A 13,897-nucleotide genomic window follows, 5' to 3' on the forward strand; every position below is an offset into this window, starting at 1 on the left:
CATGGTGCTCTGTTGAGTTTCATCTGCCCTGTTGCTGTCTGATGTGTGTGTGTGTGGACAGGTTAAGCAAAGCTAACAGGAAAGGAAGTCCAGTGAAAAATCAGGGAACCCTATGGGGAAAGAAGTCTCATGTTCTCTTGAGGTTACCGTATGTTGTCAAGCACTTGCCTCTGCCATTAGATCCTAGCAGTAAGCTTTGGGTTTTCAAGGGTCTTCGTGAGGCTGAGACCCCTGCAGCATTGTTGTCTGCTGGGAACTGGTGGGGTTTCCCTCTGAGGAAGTGAGCTCTGGCTCAGGGTCCTAGCTCCGAGGAGACAGTGCAGCCCGCAGTCACAGTCAGAAGTGGCTATAGACAGCATGCACCTGTCACTGGCTGGGTGGCTGTGTTGCTGCTGATTGCACTTGGCCTTCAACAAAGAAAGTGGAGAGTTGCCCAACCACAGGGCTGGGTCCATCTTAGAGAAGCATTTTTTCAAAAAATGGATTGTATTCTCAAATATTCTCCAATATATGTAGGTATGGTACCCAAGAGAAGTAATTTAAGTATGAGGGGCCCTCAAAACGTTTATGCAAAATGCATATTAGGTTGAAAAAAATCTATGCATGAATGCCAAGAAATTTTTTTGCACCCAAATAAACTCATTTTTAATTCCATTTTCCCACAACGCTTTTGGGGAGCCTCGCATGGTGCCATGAAACTGGGATCTGTAGGAGAACAACTTTCTCTCAACAAAGTTCTAGCTTCTTAAATCATCAATTGGTCTCAGGTGGCCTGAGCTTTGCTGGAGAACAGCCAAGGCCACAATTATCCAGGCTGGCCAGAGAGACATTGCACCTGACAGCCGACAGCCTAGCAAATTGACAAACAGGTGGTACAAACCTGCTTCGCTTCTTTTAAAAATCTTTCCTCTGCATGTTCTTTCCTCCTGTTTTCCTCCAATAAACAGTGCTTTTCTCAAAGGTCACTTTACTTTCTATAGGACAAGGAGTCTTCAGCGCCCAGATGCTAAGTTGGTGCCCTTCCCTAGAAGGCTTGCCGTTAATTGAGATGGCCTGAAGGTCACGAACCATAATCAATACGAAGGCGGTTGCTGCAAGGTGCTAATTGACATCCCCAAAGAGGAATCATGTCAGCGATCAATAGAGAAGACAGAGCCCTGGTGGATTTGTGGTTTTGATTTTGCGAAGGTAGGGGAATGCCCCGTGATGTTTTCCACCCCCCGCACTCCTTTAGAATGCTAATGCTTCCTTGAAGATGATTTCAGCATCACTGCTAGGCTACTGCTCCACTCACTGAAGCAGAATCCTCCGAAGAGTTGCTGAGGCAGAACTGAACTGAAATCAGGGCTCGCCTCGGAGCAGCAGCTGTACTGGCCACTAATGATGCCTCACACAGAAAGGCAATGCTCCTCCAACTCAGGGTTCTAATGGGAAGTTTCTGAGCCTGCAAACAACAGCTTCCGAGCTGGCGTGTGCCATCAGCTGCCTGCAGATACCACTGTCTACTGCTTGAACACAGCTTGGTCGGCAAGAATGGAAACTAAAGAGGCTTCTAACTACCTGTAACTGCTCCACCGGGCAGTGGATCCCGCGTGTGCTCATCAAGATCCAGGTACTTGACCCAGGCTGTCTCTTTAATGGGCTAATTAGATGCTTTTCTCTAACTTTACTATTTATGCACAAGCATTCATCGCATGGATGCCTTTTCGGTCCAAGTTCTGAATTTAAATCTAGCTGTTAGATAAAGTCTAATTAAACAGCTGCCAGGTAAAGTTAATAGGAGAGAGTAAAATGTGATGATGCCTTTATTTTTAGAGCATGCTTAAGTTTAATATGACAGTGAGACTGGGTAGAGGAGTAAGAAAATAGGATTTTTCCTTTCCTATCTACGATGCAGTAAATTATTCTCAAAAGCTGTTTGCCCGTTGTAGTATGTTTCTTCCCATTCACCTAGAACATCCAACCTCCCCCAGTGGAACAAGGATGTTCGGATTTGTTTACCAAGGAGCACAACTTCTAATGACAGTGCCGGCTGTCCCCGGCTGATGAGCAGTGTGCAGTCCTAGCCTTGTGAGCTTTCAACAAGCTGTCTTTTCCTCATTGGAACATGCCAGGGGAGGGAGAGAAAGCCAGGTGAAATAGGGCTTGTGGTTGGAGTCACAAGTGTGCTAACAGTGCCTTTTGATGCTGCTGGCTTCTGCCTGGGCCCCCGCGTGGTTTTTTTTTTGCTCTAGCGTTCTCAGCTGGGCTGCAGCTTTGCTCTGCAGTCCCTTAGAAACTCTTCCAGCAGGTGTTAGGAGCCAGCTGAGGAGGGGGAGAAGTACTGCTAAGGCGGAGGCTCAGGCCGCAGAGGAAGGCCTCCTGCTGACCCGGAGCTGACCAGCAGCAGCGAGCGGGGATGGCCAGGTCCACTCCCAGCCCCGGGCAGCTGTGTCTGCAGGCTGACTTTGCAGGGCTGAGCGGCGGGCAGCCCTGCGGGTGCAGCGGTGGGGGCTGGCGACACTTCCCGACATGCCTGTTGACAGTTGTGGAGACCACATTGCCGTGTTCTTAGTCGCACTGCTTGTGGGCTGTCTGTAGCCGTGGGTCTGTTCTTCCCAGAGTGTGAAATGACATTCGCTCTTAGCCGTCCTGTGGATTTTGAAGCTCTGGAGCTACTGCATTGTAACAGGAGGGCTGTGGGCTTCTTTTTTTTTTTTTTCTTTTGGGAGGGGGTGCAATATAGACGTTGGCCTGTGTTCAAGTTGGTTAAAATCAAGGAAGGTGAGGTGGGGAGATTTAAAATAGAGGAAGCACTTGGGAAGAGCCAGGAACTCTTTACCTGGTATTTTGTGTGTGTGTGTCCTGGTAGACAGGGTACTGTTCTCGGGCCAATATGCCGAATTTCCAAAAGCAGCATGGAATGATTTTGTTCCTTCGATGATGGCCTGGCTTAGGTGGGGGATCCCAGTTGTTGGGGGGATGTCACCATGGGTGTTTGAAGATGCTCCAGTTCCAATTCTACAAATGGGAGTGCAGCTGATGATTTCTTTAGCTCAGAAAGGAGGGAGTGTATTGTGCTGAGGCTCAGCGTCAGGATTTGTGTTACTTTAATCACTGAAAGCCGTGTTCACTCTTCTCCATCGGCTACAGAGCTGCTGCCCAACAATGCAGCACTTCAAGTTCGCCTCTGCCAGTGGCTGCAAATTCAGTCCTCACAGGCTGGCTGTTTCCCTGGCTGGCAGGAGCCTACGGATTGCTCTCCTCAGTCTGCCAGGTAGATAGAAATAAGGTTCGCAGCGTGTCTGTGGTACAAGGTGTCCTGACCACCCCATAGACTCATCAACCGCACGCTCCCGTGAGTGTTTCTGCCCAACAGAGAGCCTGTTTTCACACCTGCTTTTGCAAACATGTCAAGTCACATGATGAGGTTTCTGGCTGAGAAGTTTTAAAAATTGGGTATAGCAAAGAAAAAAAAATAGGTGTGGCAATATTGTGGTTTAGGTGTACTTAAAATACAAACAGGCTTTCTTGACTGCAGCACAGGAGTGACAACTCTTGACTCCCTCCAATACGATGCAGAAAACACTTGGGGTCCAGCATGCCTTGGGGAGGTGCTACTTTTTTGGTAATGATTTTTATGGATTCTAGGTACTTTCTCTGTGATCTCTTAAAGTGTGCTCATTTGCACAACAGAAATTAGAAATAAACCTCATTTTGCACACAGATAGTATACAGAAAACATCCACTCGTCACCCTTCTGTCTTCAAGACACACTATATGCATGCATGCTGCAACAGTTATCATTGCAACCCGCAGCCAGAGGCTCGGCCCTTGAGTCCACGGCCACAGAATTGAGACTGCAGAACCCAGGGGCTGTGTGTGCTTCTGCAGAATAAGGTGCCAGATGCACTTAACAGATTCTGCTGCTGTCACTTTAAGAAAAGAAACCTGTCATTGCTTTAAGATATATTTTCCTCCCAGAAAATACTTTTCTTTACTGTAAAATTGTGTAATGAGATGCTAATGAAATAAAATGTCCGTGGGATGCGAGCCAGAGATGGGTACATATTGACCTTAAGAGTTTCCGTGTAGGATTAGAATTCAGGATATTGCCCTTCTTCATCAAAAAGTGGACTAGGTAAGCAAGGGTTGACCTTTCAGTAGGAAGGGAAAATTCTATCTCTGGCTGAGTTTTTTGTATTTCAGACCCCATCCAACCGCACGAGGCTGAGGGAAATTTCACAGCCTATTCACTTAGGGCTTTTTCATCTCACGGGATCTGTGACTATTCAAGGATCCTTGTGAGCTGAACTTCGTGTCTGATCCTTTGGAACACAATAATCTGGCATCCAAGGTCGGGCGACCACAGATGGTTCTCTGCTTCCTCTTATCATCACTTCCTGGCACCTGCATGTTGGAATTCAGGTCCCTGGATGGCAAGGGGACGAAGATCTGATTCGACCTAGATGTAAAGAGACTGAGGGCAGCACAGCAAGGAATTCCTCAAGGAGCTGTGTTTAGTGAAGGGAAGGAGACGGACGCCATCTAGACTTGTGCTGTAATCCACACTGCCCCAGAGGGCAGGGAAGGCCTTGGGGACAGAGTGTGAAGCCCCTGCCACAGTCTTGGTGGAGGGGGACATATGAGGCTGTAGAGAGGAGGGGGATGTGCTGTGGACCCTGAGAAAGCAAGAGGGAGAAATTCCACAGGTTGGAGAAGGGCAGGGAGGGGAGCATTAAGAGGTGGAAAACCGGCAGGTGTTCAAATAACAGCTGGTGTGAGATGGAGTAGAACAAATTGAGGACATTGTCGTCAGGTGTCCGCCAACACGAGTCCATATAAGTTTATCCAGATCACCGTGTTGGTCATTCCACTGGAAGCCAAGTGGGACCTGACTTAGTTGCTTTATAAACTGATGGAAGTAACTCCTTACTTAGCAAATGCTGCCAAGAATAAGGACTCGTTTCTGGTTCACGCTTACTGTGAGGGTAAGTCCTGATTTCTGGAGCAGCAGACAGCAGGGCAGCAGGAACCCCTCAGGGGGCTTCATGGGCAGTGGATGCTGGGGTGCGCAGGTTTTCTGGGGAGGAGAGGCAAGGTCGGGGATGGGCAGGATGAACCCAGATACAGTCCACACGGCCAGCGTGAGCACCGCCCGAGACGGCGGTGTTGAAAGTGACTGGAACTATAGCAAGAGGCTCACAGAGGGAATGGCCGTGGCTGGGCCGGGCCGGGCTCACCCCGACTTCCCAAGCGTTTGGAGTGCTCCGTCCTTGGTCGGCGTCCCACAGAACAGGGAGCGCGATGCGGGGACGGGGTGTAGTATATGATTTTGTGAAAGGTTAATGAAGGCTTTGTTGGTCCACTATTAAAATTAGATTTTATTTCCTGAGCACACACACGTGGACTTGGCCGAGGGGAAGACACGGATGTGCTGCCTGATGGGGAAAACCAGTGAGGACTGAAACAGCGCGGTAAGTAGCTGCGGCCCTTCTTCCGCTTCCAACAGCTGCCGTTTGTTAGGCTTTCCATTTACGATGGGCATGTCAGAATCTTCTGAAGTCATTTTTTTTGAATGTTCAGATGTCATTGTTCATCCTAAGGAAAGATTTCACTGTTCAGTTAAAAACAGTCATGAACACTTTCTAAGAGTCGTTTTCACCCAAAAGGGATATTTGGCTCTCAGACATTTGAACAGTTTGGGTGTCTGAATAGTTCTGGAGTGTGGTGGTCACACGAGTCAGTGCTTGTCTTTTCTCTGTCTTGCCATGTATCTGACAGCCATCGGCGATGCAACATATTTCATTTTCTCCATCTGACCATATATCTGACACTTGCTTCAACTCAGATGTGTTGTGGAGCTTTCCAAACGTGTACATTATTAATTAGCCGATTGCAGATTTCAAATCCAGCAGGCTCTTCCAGGGATTTCAATCAGTCTAGGCAAAAGTGGGAAATAGCTGGCATTTGCTTCTCTCTTGATCCATTTTTCACCATCTCCTACACATCATGAATCTACTCACCACCCGCCTTCCCTCCGCGGGCCTTTCCTGCTGCCCCCCCCCCCATGGCACACCCAGATGTACCCCACCTCCTTCCTAATAGCCCCTCATTCTCAGCAAGGCCTTCTTCTCTCGAATCCCTTTCTCCCTGCACATTGAAGCAGGAGCAGACAAATTCCTGCTAAAATCTGAACTTGCCACCTTGGTAAAACTTTGTAATTTAAGAGTCTGATTGTTTGGCAGAAACCAGTTGTTTGAACAAAAGTTGGGACTCCGTGGGCTGCAGGGAGGGAGAGGTTTCCACTCACAGTGTGCTATAGAGTTTTCAAAAACCTTTTGCCTCCGAGGGAATGTCTGCGAGTGTTCTGGTGGCCTAAAATCCAGGCAGTCTTCCTGAGATGGGTTCTGTGCCAGTCTTTAGTTTTGTTTCTCAGATTGTTTTCTTTCCACTCTCTTGTGGGTTGCTCCTGTTTGTAATTAAATCCTGACTTGATGGCACTAAAAAAAAAATTTGCCCTCTAATTGCTTATCAATTGGTATATCTGGTAGGGACTGGTGATACAGGGGTCAGAAAAAAATATGTATATTTATGTTTTAGCAGGATTCTTAAAACACGTGACCAGGTACAGAGAGAGTTAGCCTTATTTTTGCCTTGTGCCTTTTAGTAATCAAAGGATAGAAAAATTGCGAAGTAGAATGGATTTTATTTATTTATTTACTTACTTACAGGGAGAGAGAGAGAGGGAGGGGGGAAGTAAAAAGAGAGACAGACTATTCCATCTGCTGGTTCACTCCCTGAATGCCTGTAACAGCTGGGGCTGGGTCAGGCTGAAACCAAGATGTAGGAACTGAATCAGGGTCTTCTTTGTAGGTGGCAGTGAGCCAAGTGTTTGGGCCATCACCTGCTATCTTTTTGGGTGCACATTAAAGAAGCTGGACTAAGGAGTGAAGCCAGGCCTTAGATCCAGGCACTCAGATGTGGTATGTGAGTGTCCCAAGTTACCTGTTAACTGCTGTGCCAAATGCCCACTCTGAGTCAAGATGACCAGATTATTTGCTGGGGCTTCTGGAACGATCGTCTGTAACTGCAGCCCCCAAGTGTGTGGTTCTGAGTATCGGTGGAGCCTAGCAGGTAGGGGGTATTACTGTAGGAGAAAGTGATGTGGCATTTTGTCTTGTGTAGAGGAGAAGGCTGGGGAGACTCTTCGTGGGTGTCACCCTGACTCTCAACACGTGGAGACAGGAGTGCTGGGGGAGCATCTGAACAAGGGGTTGCAATGCTGGTGGCGAGGGCTCACTTTCATAGGCTCAGAGTTACCCCTGCTAGGTCTTTTCTGCTTGCTTTGGAATTTACACATCCAGAAATGTTGGTGTTGTAAATGTACATGGCTCGTGGGCTTTGCGCTCCTGTGTTTCCAGAACTTTCTAGACATGCATACCTGCGTCAGCTTTCCTGAGATGAAGAACAATACTGGCCTCTTCTAGGAGAAAAAAATGGCCTTAGTACGGGATTCTGGTAAACCAGTGAGAGAGCAGCGTCAAAGTGAGGGGCACCCCACTAGGACACAACAAGGCAAAAATGGACGTGCAGATGTGGCTAGGCAGCTGCCCCTCCATTATCAGAGGGCTTTGCTTTGTCTCATCTGTGGTATGACTGAGCCCGGGGTGGGCATTTCCGGTAGGCATCGATGGGCCGAGTTTGACATGTTAGGGAGAGCTGCGTCAACGGCTCTGGCCTCACTTGCTGCCATCTCCCCCTCCAATCCCAAAGTGATTCTCCAGGGTGGGAATCAACACCCACACAGAAGCGGTGCTCAAAAGCAAGCCAACCACAACCCAAGCCAATTCATTAACATCCTCTCTGTGCCTACAGAGCTAGCTTTTTAAAAATACAACAAAAATGTATCCCAGTCTTAAAAAAAAAAGAGGCATGAATCTTGAAACTATTCTTGCCTTGAAAAAGAAATTCCAAGAGACACGACTGTACAAAGGGATCTGTCACCCTAAACTGGCAATTCCTTCTTCCCAGATACCCATTTATAGACTGTTTTTGAAACTGTGGTTTTTGTAAACTTTGAGGTGTCCTCCCCTTTGCTGACTGTCATCATGATGACTGGTGCAGTACTTCATGCAGCGGTGACGGTGTTCATGCTTTGGGTCATAATTTCTGTTTTATTTGGCTGCTTATTTTCCTTGAGTGTGATATCTTTTGGATGCATGTCAGTGTTGTAGCTAAGTACTCTGCTATGCCATTTTTCTTATTGACAAATTTGTCATAAATATGTCACGGTTTTCTATATGTTGATGTCTTCATACACATTTTTCTTTACAAAATTTGACTTAAATAGGTTTAGTCCAGGATCTGAAGCTTCTCATGTCCTTTGTGTGTACTTTGCTTTGCCTTTGTGAGTGAACAGTAATATCCATATACTTCCATTTTCCCAGCAATCAAATGGAAATAGTAGTAACTTGTCCTTTTTCTTTCCTCCTCACTACCAAAAGTTCTTAAATGAAAGGAAGGCACTGCAAGAAAAACTGTCCTTTGAAAATCATGCCGTCGATCAATTCTTTTTCCCCTGGCTCAATTCCCTGGGTGTTGCAGGGTCAAATATTGAATCTGGCCTTCGTTCGCTGAAGAAAAAAGAGACAGCGCAGGGAACGTGATGGTTAGGGACTCCGAGATGCCTCCCTGCTCCCTTGACTGCCGCAGAAAAGAGCGTAGCTTCCTGTGTTGAGTCTTCAGCGAGGCACCACTTTGTTTTGCTTTTGCTTCCTCCTCTTCTTTGTAGACCCTTCAAAGGGTTTTCACAGACATTCATCCTTATCATAGCACCATGAGATGTGCAGGCATTTCTACTTGGATTTTTACATCTTGGCGACCTCTCCAAGGTCACCTCCTCACTTAGCGGTAGAGCAGAGCCCACAGCCCCCAACCCAGTGCTCCCTGAGCAAGCTTCTGTACTGAACCCCACTTCTAGCCTCCGCTTCCTTACCTTGGGCCTTTAGCGATCCCAGCTTTTCTGGAGCTCATGGCATAGTGGCTGACGTACGTCACAGCCCTGGTACAAAGCTCCTCGGCACTCAGTGCCCCTAAGAATGTTGTCTAGGAATGTTGTGAGGGTAATAGAGGGCAGCCTCCCGTGATGAAGGCATCCCATATCGGAATGCTGGTCTGCATCCCAGCTGCTCCACTTGCAATCTAGCTCCCTGCTAATGGGTCTAGGAAAGCAGTGGGAGATGGCCTGAATGCTTGGGCCCTTGCCACCCACATGGGACACCTGGATGGAGTTCTAAGCTCCTGGCTTTGGCCTGGCCCAGCCCTGGTCAATGTCGGCATTTGGAGGAGTGAACTAGTGGATGGAAGACCTCTCCCTCTGCAATTCTGCCTTTCAAATACATAAATAAATAAATAGAACTATTACTGGAGGGAAACTGGAAGATACTTGGCAGGGGAGGCTGGGTTTGGATGTCCACTTGACAGCACATCCTGACATCAGCATTACCTTGCACCTGTCTCGTCTGCTGGATCATAGGTGCGTTCCCTGCCTATCTCTGCTGGCCCCGGGTGGCCGTTCTAAAGAACACTCTGGTAATTTTGTACAATAGTAAGATGTTCTATCCCACACTTGTACGTAATTAAGCGTCCTTGATTAGAAGCAACCAGCTGCATGTTTCTTCTCTCTGAAAATATGCCTATGCGCCAACCCAACACCATGGCTACCTGATGGTTACTCACTTTCCTTCTCTTTCTCCCTGAAGATAACTTGGCCTCTGCAGGGCACAGCCACCATGATCTCAGCAGACTGATGATGGAAGAAAAGGAAACCAGGAGCTGCCGTGCTCTGGCCTCCCTGGACGATGGATGGTGGGCAGCCCGTCCCTTCGCCCCTGGTGCCCCTGGGCAACGTGTCATCTGAGTCTAGCATGTCTCTGGAGCAGAAAACGACATTTGTGTTTGTGATTCTGCTGTTTATTTTCTTGGGCATCCTCATCGTCAGGTGCTTCCGGATTCTGCTGGACCCCTACCGGAGCATGCCAACCTCAACCTGGGCCGATGGACTTGAAGGCCTGGAGAAAGGCCAGTTTGACCATGCCCTGGCTTAGTGGGGGGAAAGCAGGGCCTCCTCCCGAGGAGGCAGAGAGCTGCATGTGATGACACAGATTCCCTTTAGCTAATGTTCTTAATAAGTCAAGCTCTTAACAATATCCAGCTCTAGGCCCCACCCCAGCCCATTGTTCCATGATCATGCAGTTGGGTTAAAGACATTTGAGAATGTCGGAAATGCAGGTGTATGCTACTAACCCCAAATGGGAAAGTTTACCTTTCTGTGTTAACCCGATGAATGAGGATGTGTGATCTTGAAACCAAGAGCACTGGTGTTCGTAGACTTTGCCACAAAGTGGAGCAGGACCTGATCCGACCAGAGAAGACTGGGAAGGAACTGATCTGAACCTGCAGACAAGACCGAGAATAGACCGCCTTGTTCCAATCATGTCTCCATTTAGTTTATTGCCTGGGCATCTGGGTGCTGGACAGAGTGAGGAAGGAGATGCCGAGGGGAACTCCAGCACGTTCCAAAGCAGCGACCACTGGGAAGCAATGAGAAGTGACAAACTGAGAAGTGACATTTCTGCTGATGGTAGACAATATGAGTGTGGGTGATAGCTTACTTCTTAAATGGAACTAAATTTAAAGGCTATCGAGGTTTAGAAACGATGTACCAGGTCAAGTACATTCTCTGTATACATATTAACAACATGTGTAGAGGTAACTATATATAACCTGGATTTCCTTTCTTTATCTAAATGATTGAAAAATAGGTTGTAAGTGTTGCTGCAAGTTTTTTTTTTTTTTTAAAGCAAATATTGTTTAGAGGATAAGGCTTTTACAGTCTTGAGAGTAATGAATGTTGATGTCTGTGTGTAGTCACCAAATAAAACTTTTCGGGAAACAGAAATGTGTCCTCTCTAGTTTCACCAAGACTGGCTTCCTGGAGGTGGTGTGCAGTGTTGAGTGCTGAGGTCACTCACGACATGTAAAAACAGAGCAGAGTGGCCGGCACCGCGGCTCACTAGGCTAATCCTCCACCTTGCGGCACTGGCACACCAGGTTCTAGTCCCGGTCGGGGCGCCGGATTCTGCCCCGGTTGCCCCTCTTCCAGGCCAGCTCTCTGCTGTGGCCAGGGAGTGCAGTGGAGGATGGCCCAAGTGCTTGGGCCCTGTACCCCATGGCAGACCAGGATAAGTACCTGGCGCCTGCCATCGGATCAGCGCGGTGCGCCGCCCGCAGCGCGCTGGCCGCGGCGGCCATTGGAGGGTGAACCAACGGCAAAAGGAAGACCTCTCTCTCTCTCGCTGTCTACTCTGCCTGTTAAAAAAAAAAAAAAAAAAAAAAAAAGGCAGGGTGCCAGAGGTCGTTTAACTCATGCCACCTGTGTGTCTACCAGAAGGGAAACGTCAGTGCCCCCTTATTCCAACTTTCATTGTTAGCAAAACTGTGTCCACACCAAACCCTGTAGGCTATATTTAAAATCTCTCTGAATTTTTTCCACAGCTAGTCATCTTTTTTTTGATGAAAAACACGTTAAAAATCTATGTCCAAAAAGGCAGACCTTAGTAGTAATTCTTGTTGTTTTTTTTTTTTTAATATTATTTGGATTTTTTGATGTTCAGCTTCCACTCCCCACTCCTTTCACCTCCTTGAATCTTTTTTGTTTTTCTTGACACATGCTTTAAGCAAATATAATTCCCATGGGCCCGGTGCCATGGCTCACTTGGTTAATCCTCCGCTTGCGGCACCGGCATCCCATATGGGCACCGGGTTCTAGTCCCGGTCACTCCTCTTCCAGGCCAGCTCTCTGCTGTGGCCCGGGAAGGCAGTGGAGGATGGCCCAAGTGCTTGGGCGCTTGTACCTGCATGGGAGACCAGGAGGAAGCACCTGGCTCCTGGCTTCGGATCAGCACAGCACGCCAGCCGTGGCGGCCATTTGGGGGGTGAACCAACGGAAGGAAGACTTTTTTCTCTGTGTCTCTCTCTCACTGTCTAACTCTGCCTGTCAAATATATATATATATATAATATATGTATGTATATTATATATATATTATATGTATATATAATTATATATAATTCCCATGCCATAACCCTTACCCTTTTAAAGTATACCATTCAGCAGTTTTTCGTATTTTCACAGAGTTGGGCACCCATCACCACCTGCACATTCTGGAGTCCTGTATTCACTAACGGTCACTTCCCATTCCCCCCTACCTAACTCCTGGTAATGCTAATCAGTTTTCTGTTTCTATGAATTTGCTAGTGCTGAAAGTTCATACAAGTGGTATCAATAGCATGGCCTTTAGTGTCTGGCTTATTTATTTAAATGTTTAAATTTACTTGTATTTATTTGAAAGAGAAAGAGTTCTCCTGTGTGTTCTTTACTCAACAAATGCCCACAACAGCTGGGACTGGACCAGGTCAAAGCCAGGAGGCAGGAACTCTATCCTGTGTCCCATGTAGGTGACTGGAATACAAGTACTTGAGCCTTCTGTCACCCCCTACCACACCCCCCCGGGTGTGCATTAGCAGGAAGCTGGATCAGAAGAGTGTCGCTCCCCCTCTTCGTGGAGGAACGACACAGGACCCTGCGCTGTTCTTTCGTCTGCTCGGCCCTCCCCGGGTTTGCTGCTGGTTCTTCCCGGGTTGGCTACTGTCCCTTCCACCTCCGTGGAAGGGCAGTTCCCCCTGGCCACATTCCCCACTTCCGCAGGGGAGCGGCACACCGCCAGCCGGCTCTCTCGGGGGCTGCACAGGTGTTCCCCTTAGGTGTTCCCCTTAGATGTTCCCGGTGCATGCCGTCTCTCTCCTCCTTTATAGTCCTCCTCTGCCAATCCCAACTCGGCTGCCCACACGCCGAGTACGCTGCTCTTCTCCAATCAGGAGCAAGTCCTACAGTTTATTGGTTGAACTGGAGGCAGCTGTGCAGAAGCTGTTTACTTCTCTCCCAGCGCCATATTGTGGGAGAGCAGATGCATAGAATAAGTCTTAATTCCAGTAACTCAGTCTAGTCCGGATTGCTCCCCACAGAAGAGGAGGCAGGACTACATCCCAGGCACTTGGACGTGGGATTGTGGGCGTCCCAAGCAATGGCTTGACATGCGACACTAAGACAACCATCCCTTGCTTCTACATAGTATGCTTTCAGGGTCTTTCCCTTGTTGACCAGATAGTATTGCAGTGCTTCAATACATCACGTTGTGTTGAATCCTTTGGCTGTCCTGGTTATCCACTGGCTATCATGAATAAGCAGTGAACGTGTGGGTACCAGTGTCGGGGGGCCTGGGCTGTGCCTCCTCTTGAGCACACACCAAGGCATCGATTTGCTGGGCTCATATGGTAACTCTATGTTTTACTTTTTGAGGAGCTGTGTGGCTATTTCCCAAAGCAGTTGCATCGTTTTGCATTCCCACCACTAATGTACGATGGCTTAGATTCTTTTCATAACTCTCTCCAATGACTCAAAAGTCTTTTGTAACAGCAGAATTTATGACTGATCACAGCACTCTAAGAATGACTCATTTTAAAAAGAGTGAATCTTCTCGTGTTTCCTGCCTACTACAAGCGTGTAGGTGCTGTTGGAAATCTTTGTTTCTGGATCTAAAGCAAAACACTGTCGATCTGCAGTCACGTGGTAGTCCATTAAGTCACCTGAGCATTTTTTCTATCTCAGTAACACATGCTTCTTGAACCCACTAACAGTGAGGTTTTCCTTTTCCTTCCAGTGTACTATGTCATGTTTGTCCATATTAAATATTTTCCGTATGTTCTTGAGAGTCCCTGCTAATGCACTCAAGTACTTATGGAGCTCCTGTTTTGAGTCTGGCGTGGCTAGCACTGGAGAGAGAGGAAGAGTAGGC

The 13,897-nt window shown here is 47.8% G+C and overlaps 1 protein-coding gene across 2 annotated transcripts in view; it reads left to right on the forward strand.

The window, feature by feature from the left end:
* The window catches only part of CTXN3 (cortexin 3), a 70,813-nt gene extending 59,871 nt beyond the window's left edge, over positions 1–10,942 (forward strand). Inside the window, exons 2-4 of one of the 2 annotated variants that reach the window (XM_051843379.2) lie at positions 981–1,612; positions 5,361–5,456; positions 9,744–10,942. In XM_051843379.2, coding sequence (XP_051699339.1) covers positions 9,843–10,088 — 246 coding nt within the window. In that variant the 5' untranslated portion in view covers positions 981–1,612; positions 5,361–5,456; positions 9,744–9,842 and the 3' untranslated portion in view covers positions 10,089–10,942. The remainder of the gene's footprint in view (positions 1–980; positions 1,613–5,360; positions 5,457–9,743) is intronic. The other variant, XM_051843378.2, reaches the window with a different exon arrangement.
* The last annotated feature ends 2,955 nt before the right edge of the window (positions 10,943–13,897 follow it).

This window comes from Oryctolagus cuniculus, chromosome 6, assembly GCF_964237555.1.
Source record: "Oryctolagus cuniculus chromosome 6, mOryCun1.1, whole genome shotgun sequence".
NCBI classification, from domain to species: domain Eukaryota; kingdom Metazoa; phylum Chordata; class Mammalia; order Lagomorpha; family Leporidae; genus Oryctolagus; species Oryctolagus cuniculus.